We start from the raw sequence: 23,235 nt of genomic DNA on the forward strand, positions 1-23,235 counted from the left end.
GTGCACGGCAGGCAGCACTGACAGAGCGGTCCCTGCTTCCCTTGCAGGTCTGTGCTGTGAGATGTCATCCCCACACCCAGGTAAGTGCCCGTGGGTAGGGCCTGGGCAGCCCTGAGGGTGCCTGCGCTGCCAGGCCGCTCCCTGCCCACTTCCCCTGCCGCCTCCCGCAAGCCGCAAGCCCGGTCGTGCCGGGGGCCAGGAGCCTCCCCCGGCAGCCGGGGCACTACAGCTCCAGCAGAGCCGCGTGGCCGTTCCGCAGCCCTGACGCGCACCTCTTCCTGCAGGGCCGCACGGTGGGCCGCCGCCGCCGCACGGAGGGCCCGGGCACGGAGGTCCACCGCACGGTCCTCCAGGGCATCATCACCCACCCGGACCCCACCTGCCGCGCCCCCATCTGCACCTGCCGCGCCCCCATCCGCCTCCGCCAGGCCCGCACCCGCACGGCCACCCCCACTAGGCGCTGAGCCCCGTCGGCAGCCGTCCATGGCACGGGTCCGTCTTCGTCCCTCGGCTACCCGGTAGCCGCGCTGCCGCCGGGGTCTCCCACCCGCCACGTGTGGCAGCACCTCTGCCGGAAACAGCAGCTCGGGCTCGGGTTGAGGTCGGCAATAAAAAAGTCCTCTCAGTGGCTCTGTGGTCTTTGTGTGTGGCGGAGGGTCTTCGCGCCGTGCTGGCCGTGCGCACCGCAGGGCACTGCCGCTGCTCGTCCGGGCGCGAGGACACGGACGGAGCGTCGGCGTTACGGGGGCTGCCCCGGCACACGGGCAGCCCCTCCGCGAGGCTCCGCAAGGGCACGGCCCGCGACGGGCGCCGTCCCCTCGGTTACGCGCACGGAACGGAGCGGCCGCGCGGCCCCCGGGCTCTGCGGAGCCCCCGGCCCACGGGTGGGATCGCCGTGCAGCGCCGCTGCTTGCTGCTCAATGCCTCCGTGCGGGCGGAACTGCGGCACGGCCACGCACCGGCACCGCGCTGCTGAACGTCCGGGGTTTGGTACCCCCCAACGGCGACTTTCTCTGCAGCGGCTCCCACGGCCGCCGTGGGTCGGCAGAGGGTCAGTGCAGGTCTGTGTGCCGCTGCGCACCGCTCAGCCCGTTGCCGGACGCCCCGGCCTCCCTTTGCCATTGGCGCCGGGCGCTGCAGCACGGGTGAGGCTCCACGCCCACAGGCATAAGAAGGCCGTCTGCCGCCGGGCTGCAGCCGCAGCGCTGGGCATCGCCAAGAGAGGTGAGAGGGGAGAGGGCTCGGGGATGGGGGACGGGGAACCGGCGACGGGCGGGGCTGCTCCGGAGCTGAGCTCTTTACTCACCGCAGAGGCCGGTGGAGAGCTGAGATGACGTGGCAGATATTTACCCGTGCGGAATGAATTAAACGAGGACCGGCCACCAAACTGTTGGTTTTTTTAACCCCAGCGTCAGTGCATTCAGCAGCTTCTGGGGAGATGCACTTGTATCCCTCCCTGTCAGGTTATATTTGGTCTGGCTTTTTGTGAGATCTGCAGGAAAAGCTGCGGTTACTGGTAGTCCTGAACTGGTCTCCAGGTGGTATGCGTGAGGAAGAAAGGCAGAGGAGTTGCCCTTGTTTTCTCTTATTGGCACCTATCAAAATCGAATCCTGCTCACTTCCCCCTGACTATTCATTTGGAAATGGACCTGCAGGCAAGAAAGACAGAGGCAAGGGCACCTGAAATGGAAGGGAAAGCAAAGCCTTTCTGAAATGCCTCCCTCCACCCCCACCCTCACCTGTTGTTCCTATCCCAATAGGTAAAGCAGTGGATTGAGCAGTAGGAAAAAAAAAAAAAGAATAGGTGAGGTGACAACATTCATGATTAAGTGCGTGTTTCATCAGCTGAGAACGTAGCACAAGGGTACTGTCCAGTTCCTGCTGCGTTTTGATTAGTGGGGCTTGAGGGTTTGGGTCATCCAAAGGTGGATTTCTTTCCCATAGGGAGTGCCAGGCAGCAGGGCTGAGATGCAGCCCAACTACAGTGAGACCTGGGGGAGGCGTAGCAGTTCCATGGCCTGGAGCTGCATGGCAGCTCTGAGCCAGAGCTCAAGCCCCATCCCAGGCACAGACTGGTGCTCTGTGCTTCCCACAGCCCATTTCTGCTATGCAGGTTTCCCAAAAGCACTGGCAACACAAGCTTAGCAGATGACCCTGTCCCACTTGTCAGCTAGCTCAGCACTTATAGGAAATGCAGGAAGCCTCCAGGGTTTTGCCACCTGTCTCCTTCCAGTTTTCTGTCCTACGCTCTGCACACAACGCCTGTCGGTTCCAGGGAATGCACCTGTCCCACTGCCACCACTCCTTGTGCTGCAGCTCGTCTGGAGCACTCACAGAGCCAAGGCCTCTTAGAACCACAGATCCTGGGATCTTCCCCAAAGTGAGAGCTGCTAGCAGAGCTTGTCTGCACCGCTGTTGGGTGGGAGGGTGCCCCAGGGTACTGGTGCTCACCAAGCAGAAGGCATCACTGCAGCCTAACCCTGTTGATGTGCCCATTGCCTCCCTGTGACCTCAGGACTGTGCTGTGACCATGTCTGAGCTGGAGAAGGCCATGATCGCCATCATTGATGCTTTCCACCAGTACTCTGGGAAGGAAGGAGACAAGCATAAGCTGAAGAAATCGGAGCTGAAGGAGCTCATTAACAATGAATTAACCCATTTCCTTGGTGTGAGTATTGCCTCCTACATAGCACACCTGGGCTCAGGCTCCAGCTCCCCAGGAGCAGGTGGTGGCTGGACAAAGCCTGTGTCAGGGCTGGAGGCTTGGGTTGTACACTAGGGAAATTTCCTTCCCTGGGAGGGTGATAGCCTTACTCTGTGGGCCTCAAGGTGCCCTGGTAGGGCTGCTGTTAAGCAGATGCTGCTTACACCTGTTTCTGTTCTTTCAGGAGATCAAAGACCAAGAGACCGTGGACAAAGTCATGGAGGCGCTGGACAGTGATGGGGATGCAGAGTGCGACTTCCAGGAGTTTGTGGCCTTCATCGCCATGGTTACCTCTGCTTGCCATGAGTTCTTTGAGCATGAGTGAGCTGGTGAGAAGCAGTTGAGCAGCTCCCACTCATGCTGGAGAGATGCAGAGCAGCACCACTCCTCTTGGGAAAAGACTGGATGCACTTGGGAGCTCCGTGAAGTTAAGCTTGTGCTACTTAAGCAGCTTATTAAACTCTGCAGCTTTGTGAGCTGAAATGCCCATGCATCTTGGGAAAGCCTCTTGGACAGTGCCCACCTGGGATTCTGTGTGTATGAATGCCCCATTGCAAGCTCACTCCCTGCTGCTGCATGCAAGGGACAGGCAGGGGGCTGGAAGCAGGCGGCTGCTGCAACCCGAGGTTGCTGGCAAAGGGAGAAGGAAAATTCAAGGGTTGAGGCAGGGAGTGATGCAGAGAGGCTGGCTAGAGAAGCCTGGCTCTGAGCCCATTGGGCTACGCTGAAAGACTCCTGTGACCTCTGTGGGCTCTGACTGCCCTGTGCGTGCTACTAACCCTGGAGACTTAGCAGAGCCCATGCAGTCCTTGCCTGCTCGAGACACTCCTGGCTTGAAAGGCAAAGCATAACCATGTAACAGCTCAGGCTTTTCTCCTGTCTATGAATCCTCCTGCTTGTAGCTGTCTGCAGAACTGGAAGTGAAAGCATAGGAGGCTCCTGGGCTGGGCCTGAGGCATGCATTGGCAAGCTCTACAGGCTCAGCCAGAAGGAAGGGGAAAATCCATACGTGATCAGCTGCAGCCTTCAGAGCGTGTGGAAACAATGAGAATAAAATGTTGGTCTGGTCTTTGGGTCATTAATTGGGCTCTGGTGAAAAATGCATCCTTTTATTCCCAGGCTTTGTACACCTTGTGCTTGCCCTGAGTTGTCAAAGGTTGAGGAATACAGCCTCAGAGCACCACTGCAGTTCACACTGGCAGCAGGTTCATTTGCCTAGGGTTCTCTTTCAGCTCCTGTCTTCTATCAGTCTGCATTTGCCATCTGGATCAGGCACAACTGTGAGTGGGGCATTCATGGCTAGGAACAACACAGCAGCATCTCCACTACAAATTCACAGTGAAGAGGGCTGTGGATTATGTTGTTTTTACTTTGTAATGATTCAGTGAACAAAATAACCTAATTTTTGACAGGGATCATCTTATTATTCTAATTTGCCTCCCCAAGCAGTGGCAGAGGATGGTCAAGCAGAGACATGCATATGAGAAAGACAGTATCTTGTGCTCCATCAAGAACTGAAAAGGTTTTGCTATCCTAAGGTAGTGCGCATCCAAGTTACTTCCATTACGTGCCTGACATCATTTCCTTGTACTGCTCACTTTCAGTCATGTCCACCACTTGTACAGATGGACCCGAGGACGTGAGGGGACAATGAATGAGGACTGACTGTCCTAGAGCGTCCCACGGTGAGGGCAGCTTTACCAGCTTTAACACTCACAACCCTGTCTTAAGCCTGAACCCAAGTTCATCAGAGGGGTCTCACGCTCCAGCAGAAGGCTTTGCAGGTGAGGCTCTGGCACCCACCTTTTTGTGAGGGTTGCCAGTGTGGCATATGGATGAGGAGCCCTTCCCTAAGACAGTCCATTCAGTGGCTCAGTACAGCACTGTGGTAGCTGAGAACTGCAGCGCAGCACCAGAGCAGGCTGCCTTGTCCCCTGGCCAGCAATGAGAGCAAGGGCAGGAGTGAAACTATACGTCTCCACACACATTTCTGGCATTTAGAATGATCCACCACTGCTGGAAATGCACAGGGGACTCACCTTGCACAAGAAGAAACTGGTACTTCTTGTCAGAGAGGAGGAAAATGGCATATCTTCCTTCAAGTTAGGTCCCCTGGTAGTTATCAGTGCAGCACACCTCTCCTGCAGAGCAAAGCAGAGCTCTTCTGAAGCAAAGAAACAGACTGCACAGGCATGGGCCTCAGCACCACCCGGTCTGCACAGCTCTGCTCCTGCATCCACTATATGCAGCACAGAAGATGCCTCAGTTTTGTGGCTGATGGGGAGGGTTGTCAGAACTGCAGAAGGCAGACATCACAGCAGGGCTGAAGGAGGCTCCAAGGATTCACACAATCCACTAACATCCATCTGGACCAGGTGAGATACTTAGAAGTGCCAGATCTGGCTGCAACAGATCTGCAGAAAAACAGCTCTGGCAGTGACAGGTCATTCATCTGGTAATTGATGTGACAGACCAACACATTTATTTTTATTTTGTTATGCTCCCATCCCTGCCAATGTAAACAGGCCAGCCTGCTGGATACCTGAGGTGTGTCCAGTTGCACTACCTCACTGGCAGTTTTTGAAGCTAGCACTGATTAGATTGATCTGACATAGCACCAAGCCCAGCAGGACTCAAAAGCTCCACATTCATCATTGATGGAGTGACTCTCCGTGGAAAGGGTAGTTTGTTAATAAGGAGCTGTGTGGAGGCACCGTGAGCATGAAAGCCCAGTGTGATACTAGCTGTGCACACAGGATGTTTCTGACACCTTACAGAAGAGGATACAAAGGGATTTCCCACGAGAAAGGGCACCAACAGATAGTTTCTTCATGTTAAGCACCCTGTTGAAATATGAACTACTTGCCAGCAATACTAAAAGTGAAGCAGAAGGAGAAAACACAGCAGGAGGGGGCTGAAATATTTAACAGACTCAAACTTTCAACACAAGAGAAGTGACAGCAAGGGGCAGCTTTGGTGCATACGCACTATATTATGGTTCTACTAAGTTATATTTTCCTAATTCAAAATGATGCCATTACTTTTCACTCTGGAATATTCAAATTGGGACAGATGACACGCATCCCAGTGTTCTGAAGGAACTGCCTGATGTGGTTGGCAAGTTGCTCTTCATCATATTAAAAAAATCATGGCTGTTAGGTGAAGTTCCCAGTGACTGGAAAAAGAGAAACATCACTCCCATTCTCAGGAAAGGAAGACCCAGGGAACTACAGGTTGATGAGCCTCACCTTTGTGCCTTATCTGGGAAGATCATGGAAGATACTCCTGGAAGAGATGTTAAGACACATGCAAGACGCAGAGGTGATCAGAGACAGCCATTGTGTCTTCACCAAGGGCAGATCATGCCTGAACCATCTGGTGGCCTTCTATGATGGAGTGATGGCTTCGGTGGACAAAGGAAAGGCAACCGATGCTGTCTACCTGGACTTGTGCAAGGCCTTTTGTGTGGTCCCACACCACAGCCTTATCTCTACACTGGAGGATTTGAAGGCTGGACTATTCAGTGGATAAAGAATTGGATGTTTGTAGCCAGAGAATTGTTGTCAACAGCTCTGCCTGCATAGAGGCTGGTCACAATTGGTGTCCCCAATTGGTGTCTTGGGACCACTGCTCTTTAACAGCAACAAAGAAGTGGGATTGAGTGTACCTTCACAAAGTTTGCTGATGACACCAAGCTGAGCGTTGCAGCTGATCTCCAGCGGAAGGAACACCATCTACACCATCTAGACAGACCGGTACATGCTCACATGAGAATCCATTAACGAGGCTGCAGTGTACTCTTCCCTCCTGATGCTCTAAAGGATGTGGAAGCCTATTTTTGCTCCCTCAAGCTGAAAAACACACTTCAGAAGAAAGTGGCAGCATTTCGGAGAGCGATCTGACTTCAGTTTATTCCCTCTAACAGATGTTGCAACCAGAACATTTACCTGGCCTTACCCACTGTACCATAACCGCCAGGGCATTCAAGCACTGAACTGCTCAAAATACAAGTGAACACTGTGTACTGTAAAGAAATTAGTTTTTGATCCAGCAGCCAACATTCATAAAGTCAGATGTTCAAGAGCTGTTTTGAAATGTTTAATGTGCTTTTGCTTTAAATCTTACAAGGCAACTTGTCTCACTGTCAACCATATCAATACAAAAATCTTACAATGCTTTATCTGCTAAAAAACTACGACATTAAAATTGGGGTTAAGTAGTTCTTCCTCTTTGCCAGCTGTTGTGTCACAGGGATTGCTCACTGTTAAAGGTTGCTGTACTTAGACAATAAGTTACACAGGTTCTGTACATAATTACAGTCATCATATGCAGCTGTATTATACACCACAGTCAAACATCACGAGGGCAAAGAACTACTGTATATGAAAGCTTTCCGTTGGAGATTTACTGTTCATTCGTCAGACTCATTTGATGTTCTCTTATCAGGAGACTAACATCCATCTTTCTTAGGCACTGATCCAGGCAGAATTGCCTTGCAGAAAAACCTGGCTCTTTTGCCAAACTCGTGCATTATATTAAAAAAAAAAATTAACGGAGCTCAAACTTTATTAACTTTATAAAAATAATTATTTGCTACTCTCGTTCTTACCCTCAAATGCAGCAAGTATTTGAATAATTTCACATTCTCTTTCTGAGTTAGGTTCACTGCAGTACTAGATCAGGCAGAAACTTCAAAGCCTTTTTTAGCCAAGTGTGTCTATGCCACCTGGCTGTTGCAGCTGGAGCAAAACATCTGCCTAAATACAACTAAAAAGATGAATTGTAACCAAAAAGATCCACCTAACTAACACTGAGTATTCTTTTCAGGGTGGAAAAAAGAATCACCATTGTACATTTCAGCAAAGGATATTAAAGGAAACCACATTGTAAGGTCATGCTTTGTAAACATTTCTACAAACGATTCAGACTATTGGCTTTGGAATGAGTTTTTAAAGACTTGGGTGTTATGCAGGGCAGTAATTAACAGCTAGAGCTATTAAAACAAGTAACTTTAACGTGAAGTTATGAGAGCAAGAGCAGTGAACGCTCCCGCATCAAACAGTTGAGTATTAATTTAATATTTTATTATAAAGTTTATAGCATTACAGAGTTCAGCATGGCACACTAAGTAACCTTGTTACAGATGCAGTATTTGTTTTTGCTTGGTACAAAAAAGCTGAGCAGCAGCATAATTGTTACATTGAATCCGAGACTGGAATGAATTTGTTCTGAATAAGGATGAGTCAGTGATTTAAAATACAAAGGCTGCATTTTTAAACCTCAGATATGTGCAAAATTCCTTTCAGTACAGTAGAGAAAATGTTAAAGATGTGTGCAGTCTTAAAAGTTATGCCCCAACCCAGATACTGCCAATATATTGCAAACAATCACATGTAGGGGTAACTCAAACTGGTTACTAAGAACTTTCCCTATTATTTCCAAGAGTCACAGCTGGTGTTTGCTCCCCACCCTGCCTTATGTCCTTTTATGCAGTGCATCAAGTACTGACATTCACAATTATTGTAAAAAAAACCAAAACCAACAAAAAAATTGGTCCATGACAGTTCTAATAAGCTTCCTTCAAGAATTCCAGTAAATTCTAATACAGCAATAACTGTTATAATGGATTTACGAAAGCAAACACAATCTGAGAGATGAAGGTCTGTGAAGATTAATATCTCCATTTTTCTAAGTTCTTCAACGGTTTTAAAAACATAACATATCAATTCAAATGCTATTCAGACAGTATCTACATTTTGGTGCTTTAGCCTTGATGCGATTTCCTTTCTTTCACATGTTGTAGGCAACATAAATAGGATCCAACTGGTCAGCTAAAAATCCGTCTCTCAAGTGCATTCGTTGTTTTTCACCACGGGAATTGATAGGAATAACTCCTGGGTCCACGATGACTACAACACCTACTATCAGATAATGCTCCTCCAGAACCACGTTTGTTACCAGTGCAACCAGGTCCAAGGCTTCTTGTTCTGAGCCTTCTAACTCCACAACCACCACAAGCAAATTGGTCCATGTAAATACAGCGCTGTTGGCATAATAAAAATGTTAATGTTGAGAAAAACAAAACAAACCAACAAACCTCACTCAAAGGAAGCTCTCAAAAACAGACTCACTGCAAATAATTAATGTATGGACTTCAACGGTATAATTAATGGGAAAAATCCATGTAGTAAGAAGAAAATATGCATAAATCAAGAGATATCAAGGCTGTAACTCCTTGGGGTATTCTATGCCCATTGTTTTTCTATCGTCTCTGTACAAAACACAGGAACCATTAAAATTTCACATTTGGTATGTGCATGCTTACCATTATTGTACTTTTACACATATCTGGGTATTATTAAAGGGAAGACAAAGCCTTCAGTCTCCTTCGGGACTGAAGACCTACAGCCAAATGGTGTATGAAATGAGAATGTATTTACAAGATCCAACCACCAGAGAAGTCAACAATCCAACATGAAGCGTTCCCATTCACAAGGATCTCTTCATCTTTCAGACTATTATGTTTAAACTGTGATAAAGGTGTGGGCTTATTTATTTATTTGAGTGGAGTAGGAGGGGTGTTATATCGATTAGTTTCTCTCACTGCTCTATTTTCTGAGCAAGGTTTTGGTGAGCTCACTCTGCAAGTTCTCAGTCTGGCATGCTGTCCTGCAAAAATTGACTCCTGCTCTGGAGGATACAAAAGGATACAGAAAAATAACTGTGTCTCTTACCATTCTGCAATGCTCTTATGTGCTCTTATTACAGAGGTCTCTATATCAATGGGGTGGTACCTCATTCCTCTGAGCTCCAGTGTTTCATCCAAAGAACCCACTACATACAGGGCATCATGCCTTTCTGCAATAGAGCACAGACATTGAAAATGTCAGCAGATCAGAAGAACATCAGAATGTTCTAAGACATTCTTGGTGCTTCCTAAGAGCAAGAGTGTTAAACGCCTTGGGCTCTATTATTTGGAAAGAAGAGGACTGCAAAGTCATTTAGCACTTCTGTCCATTGACTTTCAGCAAGAGAAAATAGACTAAAAAGAATTTCTGGGTCATCTAGTTCTGCCTCTTTCTTACATAATGTAATCTCTGTTCATAAAAATAATCAAAATCCATTGTTCCTTTTGTTCCAATATTCTTACCAAAGAACTTCTCCTTTCATTTCCCCCTATAATTTTCCCCTTGTTCTATGCTATCGACGTTCTCAGCTCAAGTTAATGCAGAGAACAACCCTATCCATTTCTTAATCATAGCCCTCTGAGGATTAATATGGAACATACTCTACATACTGCTATGTTCGTTCTGTAACTGTGTTCAGTTTAAATTCTCTGTGCTTATTTTGGAATTCTGCTCAATCATGTAACTAAGAAAGCATGCTGGGAAGCAGCCCTATATTTTGTGCATACTTACTGACAATGTGTTAATTTATGACAGCTGGTCCCTCAAATGCTAACAAATTTAAGAACAACTAACATTGTTTCACAGCTAGAATATCTCTGACACATGATTTTTCAGGAAGCTACAAAACACAAAATGGTGCAGTAGTAAGGCAGCCTTACCACCTCAATTTCTTGTTCTTTTTGAATGTCTGCTTGCAGACTCCCATTTCTGTCCATGACTAGCTTTCTCAAGAAGAGGGAGCCATTTCACTTTGAATAGTGACAGAGGAACTATTCTCTCTCAGTATGCTGTTGGGAAGCAGCACTGAAGCATTAATACAGTGTGCCCAGGAGGAGCTCAAATAACTACCCTAGGAAAACTGAGAGGGAAGAAAGCAAGGAAAGCTTACAGCACCTTGTTATAAAGGTTTTTAACAAGACCTACCAGCTTGGAATGAGAAGATAACACAGTGAAGCCTTTTCAGGGACCCAGATCTACTCCACATGTCAGCTCTCACTCGTATTTTGAGACCATGTCCCTTCAATGTGCTCTACAGGAAATGAATTTACTGAGCTGCAGAGACTTCTCTCGTCAGACCAACACCTCTTCTGTACTCAAGAACCCCAGGGAGACTGAACAGTGGATGGGACAATGACCTTTTCTTAATGGCTGATATAACAGAGCTACATCACGGGCTCTGAACCCTGACCTGGTATCCATTGCAAAGGACGGGGCAGCTCCTCGGCCAAAGTCGGAGCCTTCAATAAATTGCCCTCCCTGATCACCATTTCTCCCTCATACAGCGGAGGAGGGCAATGCACGTGGCAGCCCAGACAGACATCTCTGCTCATAAGGGGAAAAACCTATTATTCTGTCTTCTACCGTGAGTGATTACAGGAAGTGTACATGGTGTCTGTGAACCCTACAGCTACGTATCCAGTGGCATCGATGAGTGGGACGGACACTACTGATGTTGACACTCTTTTTCTTAAGATGTTTAAAGACTGCCTCTTTTTAATGCCCGATAATCAGAAGAAATTTTGTTTAAGAAGAAAATAGAGCAGTTTTTCTTCTACTTGTGTACTTCTCTCTAAATTAGACACTGTGGTTTAAACTGGAAAAAAAAGGTTAAGTGAACACCTTACTTTCTATACTGGAAAAATTGTGTGGAGGTTACTCTTCCAGACCTCTTATTTCACTAAGGCTGGGAAATGGCTGGTATTTGTGCATGTCCTAAAGCTGCTGAATGAATTAGCATTTTTAGTATTCTCTGGATTAGCACTGAAATACCAAATTCTGTCTGTAGGGAAGGAGGTTCAGAGAAAAATTAAGTAGAAAGACTCTCGTGCTGCTATTAAATGTGCCCATATTACTTCGGCTAAGTGAAAATAAATGAAGATCCTGCTTTCTAAATCAGTAGGGCATTATGAATGTCTCACTCTGCATGATTACCTGGTATCATTATAATCAACAAATATATGCAGAGTAAGAATTCTTGTCATATTCAGCACTACTCTCTTTTGGAGATCAGAATGAACCCGCGGGACAGCTTAGCTAGCTCAGCTTCTCCAGGAAGGAGCCAACAGGCTTCTCTAAGTCCATTTGCTCTTTCTCACCTCCACTAGCATCAGTCAGCTCAGTTCTGCGCAGGAAGCCCAGGTACCCAGTCCGTGCCCATAAGGTCTGAGTGTCTCCGAAACTCAGGCGTGCAGTGAAGTGGTCGGCATGCAGCGCTTCTTCTCCATACACTGTGTAGTAACCAGCAGCATTGTGCGGGCTACTCACCCATATCTACAGGATTAAAAACCCATGAATGTTCGGGAGCTATTCCAAAATTAACATAAGTTATTTTGCTTTGATTTAAATGTCAGGATGTTGCCTTATTAATTAATTTCTGCTTCACAGAAAATTACCACGAAAAAAATGGAGTAAAAATGAGTTTTATATACATGTCATTGGAGAAGGTAAAGATGAAAAATGAACTTGGCATTTGACATACTGGAAAGGGACACCTGTTAACCTGCAATCATCTCTTAGAAGACTGGTATCTTAGTACACACAAATCCAAATGTATATGAAAACTGATGACACCAAGCAGCAAACCTCATCGTTACTATCCACTGGCAGAGCTATAATGATAACGAGGTATCCACTGCCTCCTGTAGCTATCAATCAGACACAAACCAGTTAGCTAATATCATCTGGTCCCAGCATGTAATATTTTTGCAGAAGAGGGAGAAAGCCATGTGGATATTCACAGAAATATATCAAGTTCCAGCTCTCTGCTCAGTTCATTTCCTTGCCACATTAAGGTGTCTTTGGCAGTCCAAATAAGACATGCATTTATCAAATATGATATAAATCACTGCTGATAAACAAAGCACAACGTATCACAACTTACCTCTCCTAAATGTGAGTCTCCCAGAGGTCCCTTCGTTTCTGTGTGTGCTATGATGACTTTTACCCCTGGAAGGATCTTCAGCAGGAAACAAATGTTTAAAACTGAAGTAACAAAAGTTGAATTCATCAAAAGAAAAGTAAGTTAATAATGAAGAGCCACAGAAGTCAACAGTCTGTGCAGTTCTTTCTTCCATAGGTATCAATCATCTCTTTTCAGTTGTTTCATCTTTTAACCTATTTTTGCAGCTTGTATTTAGCTGCAGATCTTTCATGCCTGAAAAATGCTTTCCATGAAAAGGTCTGTGATCTTCTCAGCCACAGCAAGCAACATATCATATTACTTCACTTTCAAGCCTTGCTTTATTTTAACTCTTGTTCATTCTATGCTCTCTCCAGTGCCTCTCCTAGACATACTGTGATTAATGAAGCATATTCAGCCTATCATTGCACAGATTCTGTACTCAGAGAAGCAGTTCACCACCTAGAGAAGGGTAGTGAGGAAAGAAGATTGCTTTGACTCTCACCTTCCCAGACTCCATAAGTGGTAAACTGTGTGGAGAACCTCTCTCTACCAAACGTACCCTGAGAAAATAAAAAAATGCATTTGTAGAAAGATCCATTAACTTAAATAGAAGGAAAACAGACATGTTTCAGTATATCCAGCATTGTCCTATCCTGCATTGACACAACCACAATGATGCCAGCCACTTATGCACAAAACAGCTGGGAGTTTTTAGCAGTTTTCACTATCAGCATTCCTATATGTGACGTTTCTTCTAAGAATCAGAAATTCAGCTCTCTAGTGAGATGAGTAACTCATTCCAGCAAAGCTCTAAGGCTGCAGTTCCACCAGCACTTCACATTCATCTTCTTTACTGGGCTCTTTGGGACCTCTGCTTGCCACACTGAATCATAGCAGTGTTGGTAGTAACTACAGAAAGTGAAGAGCAAGCAGCCTAAAGAGAATGAAGTGAAGTTACCCAGTCCATTAGTAGCATCACTTACGATAGCAGAGTTGCAGTAGGAGAAAAAACTGAGTGCAGTAAGAGGAGTGTACAAGAGAAGAGGCTGCTATCAATTCTGCAATATTACACTAGTGCAACACTTACTAGATAGAATTAACTAATACAAGGGGACCATTGAGACTATGGCTGAACTGCATTTAAATGCCAAATCAGGTAGATGACATGTCTTCAACAGCTAAGATCTAAGCATCAAAAATAGACACCGTAAAAAAAAAAAGCTGCCAGTTAACATCACTGACTGAACATTATCAATATGAAAACAATTAAAGCCAACACACCAACTGTTGATATATAAGTGTTAAAATAAGTACAGAAACAAATACATAGATGTACAAACACTATTAAAATTACAGGCTGAACTTGATACTGCCAGCAGTTATATGAACAAAGTTAACTAAAAGATGAAGATAATACAAAAATATGACTACAGATTAGAACTGATAGAGCTTATCCTCAGCAAGTTTCCAGATGATGCCTGAATAGGTGGCCTGTAGAAAAAAAAGGCTGGGGGGGGAAGCTAGGGGTACTTTTTCATTATTTAAATGATAATTACAGAGAAAATGATGCCAGATTACTCTGAGTTGTATGCTATCAGAAGAGGCCAGGGACAAAAGATATAAGAAGAGAAATAAGAGTAAGAAATACATCTCAAGATCTGGGTGCCATCCTCAAGACATGAACAAGAGTATGAACAGAGTACAGACAGATCCTCATCCTTGGAGATTTTTCAAACTGAACTGGCCCTGCTCTTCAGTAACCTGATGAAGCCTTGAAGGTTACCCTGCTTCGAACATCGAGTTGCATGAGGAACATCTTCTAATCCTGCCAGCCAACTCTTCCTGCAGTTCTGTCACTAACCAGACGGCTGGCAAGTCACCTTTTGCTGGCAGTATTATTACATAAGTAACAGCTGATGAGCCTGAACAGTCAGTCATTTCAATGGGGGTCTAGAAAGGAAGAGCAAAACAAGCGATGATGTGGAGGAAGTGCCAGACCACTTCTAACACACAGGATTTGCTAGGATGGAGGTTCCTTTTAATTCAGTGATGAGGGATTAGCTGCTGCCAAGGACATTTCAACAAACCAGGGTTATTACCACATGGATGATTTTTCTTTTCTACAATCATTTAAAGGTTAATGTTTTAGCATAACACAATCCGTACCTGTCATGTCGAAGTGCTCTCATATCTACATAGACTGTTGTTGGATCTGGTCCTGCTGTTCCCTAAGAATACAAAGGAAGTAACAAATTGAAAATAAGCCAGAAAATTCTGTTTTCATTTTCACAGACAAGTAAATCCACAAATCCTCTCCCCCTTTAGTGACATTTATCAAGTACTGCCCTAATCTACCAAAAACACAGTAAAAATATTCCCCCTCTGGAGCGACTGCCAGAAAACACTGATGTTTAATGGAATTATGTCTCCATTTCAGAAACGCGTTCAACAGAAATGCATTTTAGAACACAAATTAGTAATTTATCAAAGAAATCAGTAAATGAACACACAGACCAAGCATGTATTTATACAGCTAACTCTTCAAGTTTACAAAATTCTGTTAAGCATCTCCTCTTTAGACGAGCAACAACAACAGCAGACACACTATATATGCATAAACCCACGCAGACATAATCTCTCTCTTAAAGCATGGCTGTTCTACTTCATGTAAGCTTTGTTAGCTTTGAAGAAAAAAACACTCAAGTGAATCATACCTCTCACTTTTACCCCCTATCTTCTCAAGATTCCTCAAGTAACAGTCTGGACAGACGCAGACATCTACTGCAGCCAGGGGTAAACCTTCTGACCTACTCTGAAGAGAGGTCAGATTCCTAAAACAAATCCTTTTCCCACCATGTGAACAGGGAACTTGTTTTTGTTAGTGGGTTCCCTCTCACCCTTCCAATCATAGTTTAATCTCAAGGTAATTTGAAACTACTGTGAAATGTGTATTTAATCTAAAAAGCAGCCCAGGGGTCAGCGGTTATTCTCCCCTGCGCAGGGAAATTCAACATAGCTTCTCATTTTGTAAGTGTTTTAAAATGAGGCTGCTTTGTCCTCAGCTCCAGAGCACGGTGTTGGGAAACAGCAACCACGTCTTCATAATGCCATCCCCTTCACCTGCTGCAGCACTGCTAAACTGTCAGATAACGGTCTTTATCTTCAGGAAGACATCACTCATTAACACCAATCCTTGCTGTATCTCAGTGTTACTTGAGAATGAGGTTATGTGCTTCAGCTGCACGTGTTTTTATGAAAAAATAACAACAAACACAACACGCACTGAACTTCTTCAGAAACAGCTGGATCAAAATTCCCTCCAACAGGACGCGTTCTACGCAGAGTAATGCTACTGGACCAGACTGACTTTAGGACATTACAGGCACATACATGCATCACTATACCTGTTCAGCCAGCTTGCCCAGCCTGTTTGGCTGACAGTGGGACCACAAACAGAAGTAACAGAGGCCATCAAAGTGTGTGAAAAGGAGAGAAAGGGAAAAAAGAAAATACAAACAAAGAGGCACTGGAGACATAAGATACACACAGTAAGACAGAAAACAAAACTCATACTGTTTTAGAATGAGGAGAAAATTTTCCTTTCAGGTTACTTAAGAGCCTGGCATTTAAAGTAGTTCACTGGGAAACATGCAGTCCTGGTAAATAAATGAGAAATTTCAGGCAGAGCATAGTAACACCTGCTGTTTTATCACTAACCCCTCCTGCACCTGAACATATCTAAACAGTGCTAATAATTGCAGAAATACCAGTCCAGTAAAGTTGGAAGGTGTTACCTATTCATTTGTAAGCCAATTTGTACAAATACCCAACGACTTTGGCTATCAATCTATTCATTCAAATTCACCAATAGAAAAATATCTGGTACAGTTATCACTTTAGAATAAGAAGAAAAAGAGGGGAAAGAAACTAAGAGAACATCCAAGAATGAAAGACAAAGATACAAAAGTATAAAATAAGGAGCAAGCTGAAATGCCTGGCAGCCCCACACTCCTTGTGCTTTTCCTGCATTATTCTTCTGCAGGAAAAACTTAAAAAACAAACCAGCAACCAGCATGAAGCAGAAGCAGAGTGTTCTACCATAAAAAGAGGCTGAAGAATCACAGTTCTCTGCTTGTGATTACCAGATGCTGTTCTTTATACAATCTGCCAACAGGGTTCTTTTGGTTTTTTTTTGTTTTTTTTTTTTAAAGAACTGTCTTTTAGATTCCGAAAGCTGCTCCTGGATCAGTTTCATAGGTACATGCCTCCAAGCTGGAATGCAGAGGAAGCTCTTAACTGGCCCTACAGTGATCTCTTTCTATTTAGTCTGCAGAGTCCGAACAACAAATAGCCACAATGCTTTTTTTTAGAAACTCTTTTTCAGACAGGACATTCAGAAAGTTATGCTTTGACCCCTGGCATCTGATATGTTCTGTTCAAGGAATTTAGAATCCTTTCTGCATGCAGTTCTTAATTTCATCTATATCTCCCCCCCCCCCCCCCTTTTTTTTTTCCCCATGTTTTCTACTAATTCATAAAATTCCTCTGGACATATTTCTTCATAATTTGTTATTTAGAAAATGCTAAAGATTCTACCTCCTGCAGTATGCATGACAACCAAGTGAACGGTTATGAATGACACCTGAATACCAGCTGAACTCTGAGCTATCAAAGATGAGTCTGGAACACTGAACCATTGTCTCCAGTCTGTGAAGTAGGGATATGTAATAACACAACTCTACTCTCCATCTTGGAGCTTCCAATTTTATACCTTTAGCTGGAAAAAGTCCAACTCTCTCACGAGCTGAGACGCACATATGCATGTGGATAATGCTCACTTTAGATATTTCAGAGTTAAAAGCCAAAGCAAAACTAACATCTGTCAGCCTTTCCTTGGTCTGTAAGATAAGAGTTCTTACTTGGGGAACTTTATCTTCATTTAATTCTAAGCACTTGTAAACTTTTGGCTACTTTTTAACAGCCAAAATGTGCATCACATGAAAGCAGAAATTGTGTTCCTCTAAATATTTACTACACTTATGAGCAAGAAGTTGTGTATTTTTAGTACTGATCCTGCACAGAAGGGAGGGAAGATATTTTGCAAAGCTGATCCACCATACAGAAAGTCAAGTCAATTGGTCAATTAGTACAGAGAGGAGAAATTATCATAATCCTCAACTTCAAGGCTTATTTAGCATCTTGGTGAAGAAGCAAGCAAGCAATGGAGTTGTAGCTTAAAGAATATGCACAGCTGAACATGACTTCCCATAATGTTTCCAGAGATATCATGTACAAGTGTAAGGAATAAGCAGTTTAATCTCACCTGTAAGCAAATTGCTACATTGACCCTGCATCCAAACGTGGTGCTCACTGCACGAGCAGAGAGACCCAGGTCTTTGAATAATTTGGAGAAAGACTGTGTTAATGCAATCCTTGGTCTCTCCTCTGCAACCACCATACATGTTCGCACACAGGACAGATTAACTCCTTTCATCTGGATGCAGAAAACAATACATTTTAAATCTGAAATCAGCACTTTTCTAGAAATAGGCCATTTAAATATGTGGAACTGACTTTCAAGTACCAACTGACATGAACTCGTTAAACAATATGGATTTGGACTGCATTCAGTTTGGTTCCATCTACCCAAAACAATCTTCTAAAACTGTGCCAAGCAATTTGGAGGCAGGATTAGATGGACAAAATGCAAACCACTCCTGTCACATAGCTGCAACACAGCCACTCATCGTTTTGAGCTGAGAAAACAAAATAGTGTTTTGTCTTAGGGCTGGACAGGAAACCATGTGAGGATCACAAGAGACCTGTCTGATTCAAGTGCTGCACAGTCCAGATGCAGGTAAAGCACTTGAGACATTACAAGTGCTGGTCAGCATGAACATGAACTTGTAACAACTGGTTGTGGGCCATAATTCCTCCCAGTGAAGTCCAGGAGGACAAAAGGACAACTGTTTTTTTGTTTGTGTATACTAAGAATAAGCACAATATAATCACCTTCTTGCACATAACAAGCTGCCAAACATTCCCAGCAGAAGCCCTGAGCACCTTAGTTACGAAAGCTATGGGAACTCTCCTACAGAAGAGGCAGAAGTGCTTTCTCAAATAAATTAAACCTCAGTTAAGACATTCCCTCAAACACAAATGAGTGTATACGCATGTAATTATAGCTTACAGAAGATTGCATAATTTTTAAATTCAATATCTTTGATGTGAAGAGACTTGAAAACTGGTGAGACCTGCCAGGTGTAGGACTGGAGTGGGGGGGTGGGCAGAGGGTGGGCAGAGGTTTATATTTTCTCTTTGTTTTTGTTGGTTTTTTTTGGTCTTCTAAGATACGTGCATTGGTATGTCAGCGTGTTGAACAGTTAAACTCACTTACTCGGAGCATATCAGTCTGTGTCCCAAGCCCTTTGGTGCACATCTCCATCACTGAGTAAGAACAGAAAGTGACACGCACTTTGTACTGGCTTACAGCAGACAGCCACAGAGACACGTTGCTCTCCAGTTCCAGAGGAGGGACAAGGATGGACTGATGGCCCGAATATACACTAGGAAGAGGGAGAAAAAGGCACATGAAAACTTCAAGCCACCATAAATAGTGAAATATTATGTAAAGCCAAAGGGAAGCAAAGAATTGCATTAAAACTGAGAGCTTGGTATCTATTTCAATTTCTGCTAATCTCCACAGAAAGCATCTCACTGGATTTTCACCTGATCAATTGGCTATGAATGGGTTGAAGTTAAGTCATACATTTGAAGGTCAGTGTTTCTGTCTTGCCAGGTTGCACTGAACTACAGGCAATGCCTTGATGATTAGGCAACTTTTCTATATGTGTAAACTGTAGTTAAGAGAGAGGAAGAACACACGTGCCATGCCACTAGCCTTTGTGTTCTGCACAGAGCTTCCTCCCACAGCTGCTTCCCTTGCAGACCATGGCTGCAGTGCTGTCCCCCAGGCTTGATGCTGGCATGCTGCCACCATCTTTACACTGCTACTTGTATAATAGCTGGAATTATTGATCCTTCAGGTCCCTTGCAACTCAAGCCATTCTGTGATTCTACCAATTTGTGAGGGAGAAAAGCAGCACTGGGCTGCTGCAGCTTGCATGCCAGATATTGTTGAGTGGGGCCATGACTCAGCATTACCCAGTGCACTTCCCTGTGGGCTCAGAGCTGAGAGAGCAGCCATGGCCCCACCTCCTCGTGGGGGGAACACGCTCCCTGCCTCTCCTCACTCCTCCCACATCCTGTCCACAATGCCCACTGCCCAGCACAGGCTGCTTAGATGGCAGCATGTGCCACTCGTGCTGCCCCCTAGCAAAAGCAGCTGCCTCAATCTGCCGGTGGAGTGGGAGGAGAGATTTGCTAGGAAAGGTGTTTCTGCAGGGTGTTAACAGGAAGCCTGGCGTGCAGCACTGCAACTGGAAGTATCTAATATCTCCTGTCTTTAAAATTAGCCTCCTTCCTGGCAGACCATAGCTGGGGATTTGTCACTTTCATCAGTAATATTCAAACTGAGAGTAATAGTAAAATCCAGAATGCTGAAGTTACTTTTCTTAGATGGTTTCACATAGGAATCGTGTGAAAACAGCACAAACAAACCTCCTCCTATCAGAAAAACTGCAACTTAGAAAGGAGTAAGAAGTCTTTCAGGGTTTCCCAACTAAAGCAAAGCAGGCATAAAAAAACCCCCGAATTTAATCGTAAGAAAAGTGCAACTGCTCTACCAATTGTTTTAAAATACTGTAGGTCACCTCCAAGGCATTCAGGCAATTCACTTTCCCATCCACCTTCCCGCCCAGTTGCACACGTTCCATTTCCTTCTAGAAATCTTGTACTTTTCTGCCAAGTGAAATCTAAGGTATCTTAGTTTGTGAGTGATACGCTAACAAGCAAAGCCAGAAAATGTTCATATAACTACTGCCACTAAAAAGGTAGCATTTTTTGAGACATTATTACAATTACAGTTTTTCTTTGAGTTAAATGCATCGTCTGCACATATACTGCATTACTCAAGTTTTTACTGGAATTTTCCAGCCTCTACCACTGGTCTGTCAATTTTGAAGTGTCTGTGTGAAATACTTAACTTGGTATCAGCTAATGTGTGTGGACAGAAAGTCATATTCAGAATCACATCACCTTTTAATATTTTTTTCTTAACATTATTTAGGCATTTCAAGACAGTAAATGCATGACCACACAGTCTCAAATTACCAAACGTTTTTCAGATCAATTACTATTAAGAAAACCAGAAATGCCCCTCTAATATAAATGTATTTTATATTAGAAACGCCCCTCTCTATATAAATAATACAGTTTATATTTAAAAATAATAGCACCTCTAATTGTTTTTAACAAGCACCTTGACAGAATCATCATTTCTCCCAAGGAGAGTCAATGTATGTTTGCAGTAGGAGATATAATGGTTTGGGTTTGTTTTTTTTAAGTGTTATTTTATACCATTTTCTTTTTAATTTAAACACTTTAAAGTAGATAAAACCATTCCATAACAGGACAGTCTCATAAAATTGGTGCTAAGAACAAAGCAACAACTTGCATTAAACAAGCATTACATTAACTCTTGTATAGAGAGCATCTCACTCATAAACTTCCATTTCTTAAAAATATTACTATAAATCCATACACAGATGTTATTTCTCCCATCTCTGGGCTTTCTTCTCCTACCACCTTGCCTCATTTTACTGACAGCATAAATTATCAAATGCTACCACAGGTAAGTTTTTGTATTCCTTCAGTCCACTTCCTTCCCACTTCGGGGCATTAGAGAGGGAAGGAGCAGGTTAACTACAGTAAACGTAAACTTCTTTCATGAAATAACCCTTCATATTCGGTTTCTGCATTTTCAGTGAGGCAGCTAAATGATGTTTAATGCCTAAACCTTTAGATTGCTTAAAGTATGTGGAATATTTTAACAGACCAGAAAAATAAAGAACTTTGCTTCTGTGTAAGACTTATTGCATTAGAGCAGTTATCTGACTAAGTCAAGTCAGTTCTCATTCATTTTAAGAAATACTAATTGCTTCCTTCAGCAGTATTTATTAATGTATAATACCAATTCTGCAATCAATGCCTTAATTCTCTTGTAAAAAGACACAGCTTGTCCACAGAGAATTTAAAAGTATTTATTTAATCAAAGTGAAATAGACAACAAAGTCCTTCTGTTTTCCCCTTGAATTTTGTATTTGATTAATTACACCTGCACACCTGAAGTTACTCAAAAGTAACTGACTTTCTTAAATGGCCAAAAAACGTGTGTTGTTATATAATACCTACAAAAAGTTAACTGAGCTTACTCTGTCAGTCTCACCCACTGTAACTAGCTTGGCATCTAGGGGAGGGAAGGGAAGGGAAAGCAGAGGACAAGTGTGAAAACCTATGATTCAAATATCATACCTGCACAAGCACCACAGTGCAAACCCCAAACCGCAGTAGGGGTCAAGGCAGATGGCAATCTGACGTGAAGGGTACAGCTCACACTGTAGCTTTATGGAGCGACATAAGGCACTTGTAGCTGCATGTGACATCTGTAAGGGGAAACCAGACTTTCTGATAGGACTTTCTTATTAAAAAGCATCATGTTTAATAACTGACAGAACTGTTTGCTGTAGAGATGTGGCAACAGGAAGGTATTTTTTAATGCGTCTTTCAAATAGGAAAAAAATACAAATCCAAATTTTCAGGTAATTGCTGACATCTGCCATGAAGCCAAATGATGTCAAATAACATCACCATCTCTGTGACAAACCACAAATGAAAACATTTGTGAACTTCAGAGCAAACACCCTCCTCTCAGTCTCCTCAATGACTCCTCACATAGAACCAGATAAGACTGAATGTTTCCAAAGTGCATCAAGAAATGCTGATGTCACACAAAAGTCTTCTGACCACTAAAATGGCTTGTTCGTATTTTTGTATTTATTCTCTGGCAGGAAAAATAAATGCAAAGTGTGCCAATACATAAGGAAACTAAAATAATTATCTCCTTTCAGGTACTTTACCTTTACTCCTGCTAATATACCAGTGGTTGACACGCTGAAGTCCAAATATGCCAACATATCTGGAGATGTAGGTCTGAAAATATTAGCCAGCTTCTTTTTAGGCATATCATCTATTTAAAATACATAAAAAGAGAAGGTACCACATTATCATTTTGTAAAGAGACCACAAGACAACAGTGTTATCTTCATATCATTATAGCATTTATAGCATTAACACTGAATGCTTCCAGTGTTCCTGGACAGCTACATCAATGCAATGTAAGAGAGATCCATTCAGTTAGACAGCTATGGTATAATCGAAGAAAAACGTCTCCAACCTACTTACATTTCCTGTTAGCAAGTGGGCAAACATTCTGTACCTGTATCCAAAATAGTGGGCCATGTCTTAATATCTACAGCTGCTGCAGCTTCCTTGGATTTCAACAGTTTCGTTATCACTTGTGTGGTGAGTATACATGCAGACTTACTGACCTGTAAACCAACCAACCAAACAAAAGCACTAAAAATATTTATAAACTCAGCAAATTAATGCTCAGTGGTTTCATATCCATCCAAAGAAGACAACTGAATACACGAAGAAAAACAGCAGAAGCAAAGCAGTATAAGTTACAACAACGAAAACAATATTTTCAATTAGTTAAAAAAGAGAAGTACTTATTGTCCCAATCACAGCACACTGATTTT

The 23,235-nt window shown here is 43.6% G+C and overlaps 2 protein-coding genes across 3 annotated transcripts in view; one reads left to right on the plus strand and one right to left on the minus strand.

Moving 5' to 3' along the window:
- Positions 1–2,530: 2,530 nt before the first annotated feature.
- S100B (S100 calcium binding protein B) lies at positions 2,531–3,029 on the plus strand (the record flags this gene model as incomplete). Its single annotated transcript, XM_079538740.1, has 2 exons — positions 2,531–2,668; positions 2,889–3,029. The coding sequence occupies 2 exons, from the start codon at positions 2,531–2,533 to the stop codon at positions 3,027–3,029; spliced, it is 279 nt and encodes a 92-aa protein (XP_079394866.1).
- A 5,465-nt stretch (positions 3,030–8,494) lies between these two features.
- The window catches only part of DIP2A (disco interacting protein 2 homolog A), a gene marked incomplete at both ends in the record, with an annotated part of 99,864 nt that continues 85,123 nt past the window's right edge, over positions 8,495–23,235 (minus strand). The window contains 12 exons of one of the 2 annotated variants that reach the window (XM_079539423.1): positions 8,495–8,747; positions 9,439–9,562; positions 11,709–11,883; positions 12,494–12,568; positions 13,017–13,074; positions 14,681–14,742; positions 15,919–15,948; positions 17,838–18,008; positions 18,912–19,080; positions 21,947–22,077; positions 22,552–22,661; positions 22,911–23,022. In XM_079539423.1, coding sequence (XP_079395549.1) covers positions 8,495–8,747; positions 9,439–9,562; positions 11,709–11,883; positions 12,494–12,568; positions 13,017–13,074; positions 14,681–14,742; positions 15,919–15,948; positions 17,838–18,008; positions 18,912–19,080; positions 21,947–22,077; positions 22,552–22,661; positions 22,911–23,022 — 1,470 coding nt within the window. The remainder of the gene's footprint in view (positions 8,748–9,438; positions 9,563–11,708; positions 11,884–12,493; positions 12,569–13,016; positions 13,075–14,680; positions 14,743–15,918; positions 15,949–17,837; positions 18,009–18,911; positions 19,081–21,946; positions 22,078–22,551; positions 22,662–22,910; positions 23,023–23,235) is intronic. The other variant, XM_079539424.1, reaches the window with a different exon arrangement.

This window comes from Tetrao urogallus, assembly GCF_951394365.1.
Source record: "Tetrao urogallus genome assembly, chromosome: 8".
In the NCBI taxonomy this organism is placed as follows: Eukaryota; Metazoa; Chordata; class Aves; order Galliformes; family Phasianidae; genus Tetrao; species Tetrao urogallus.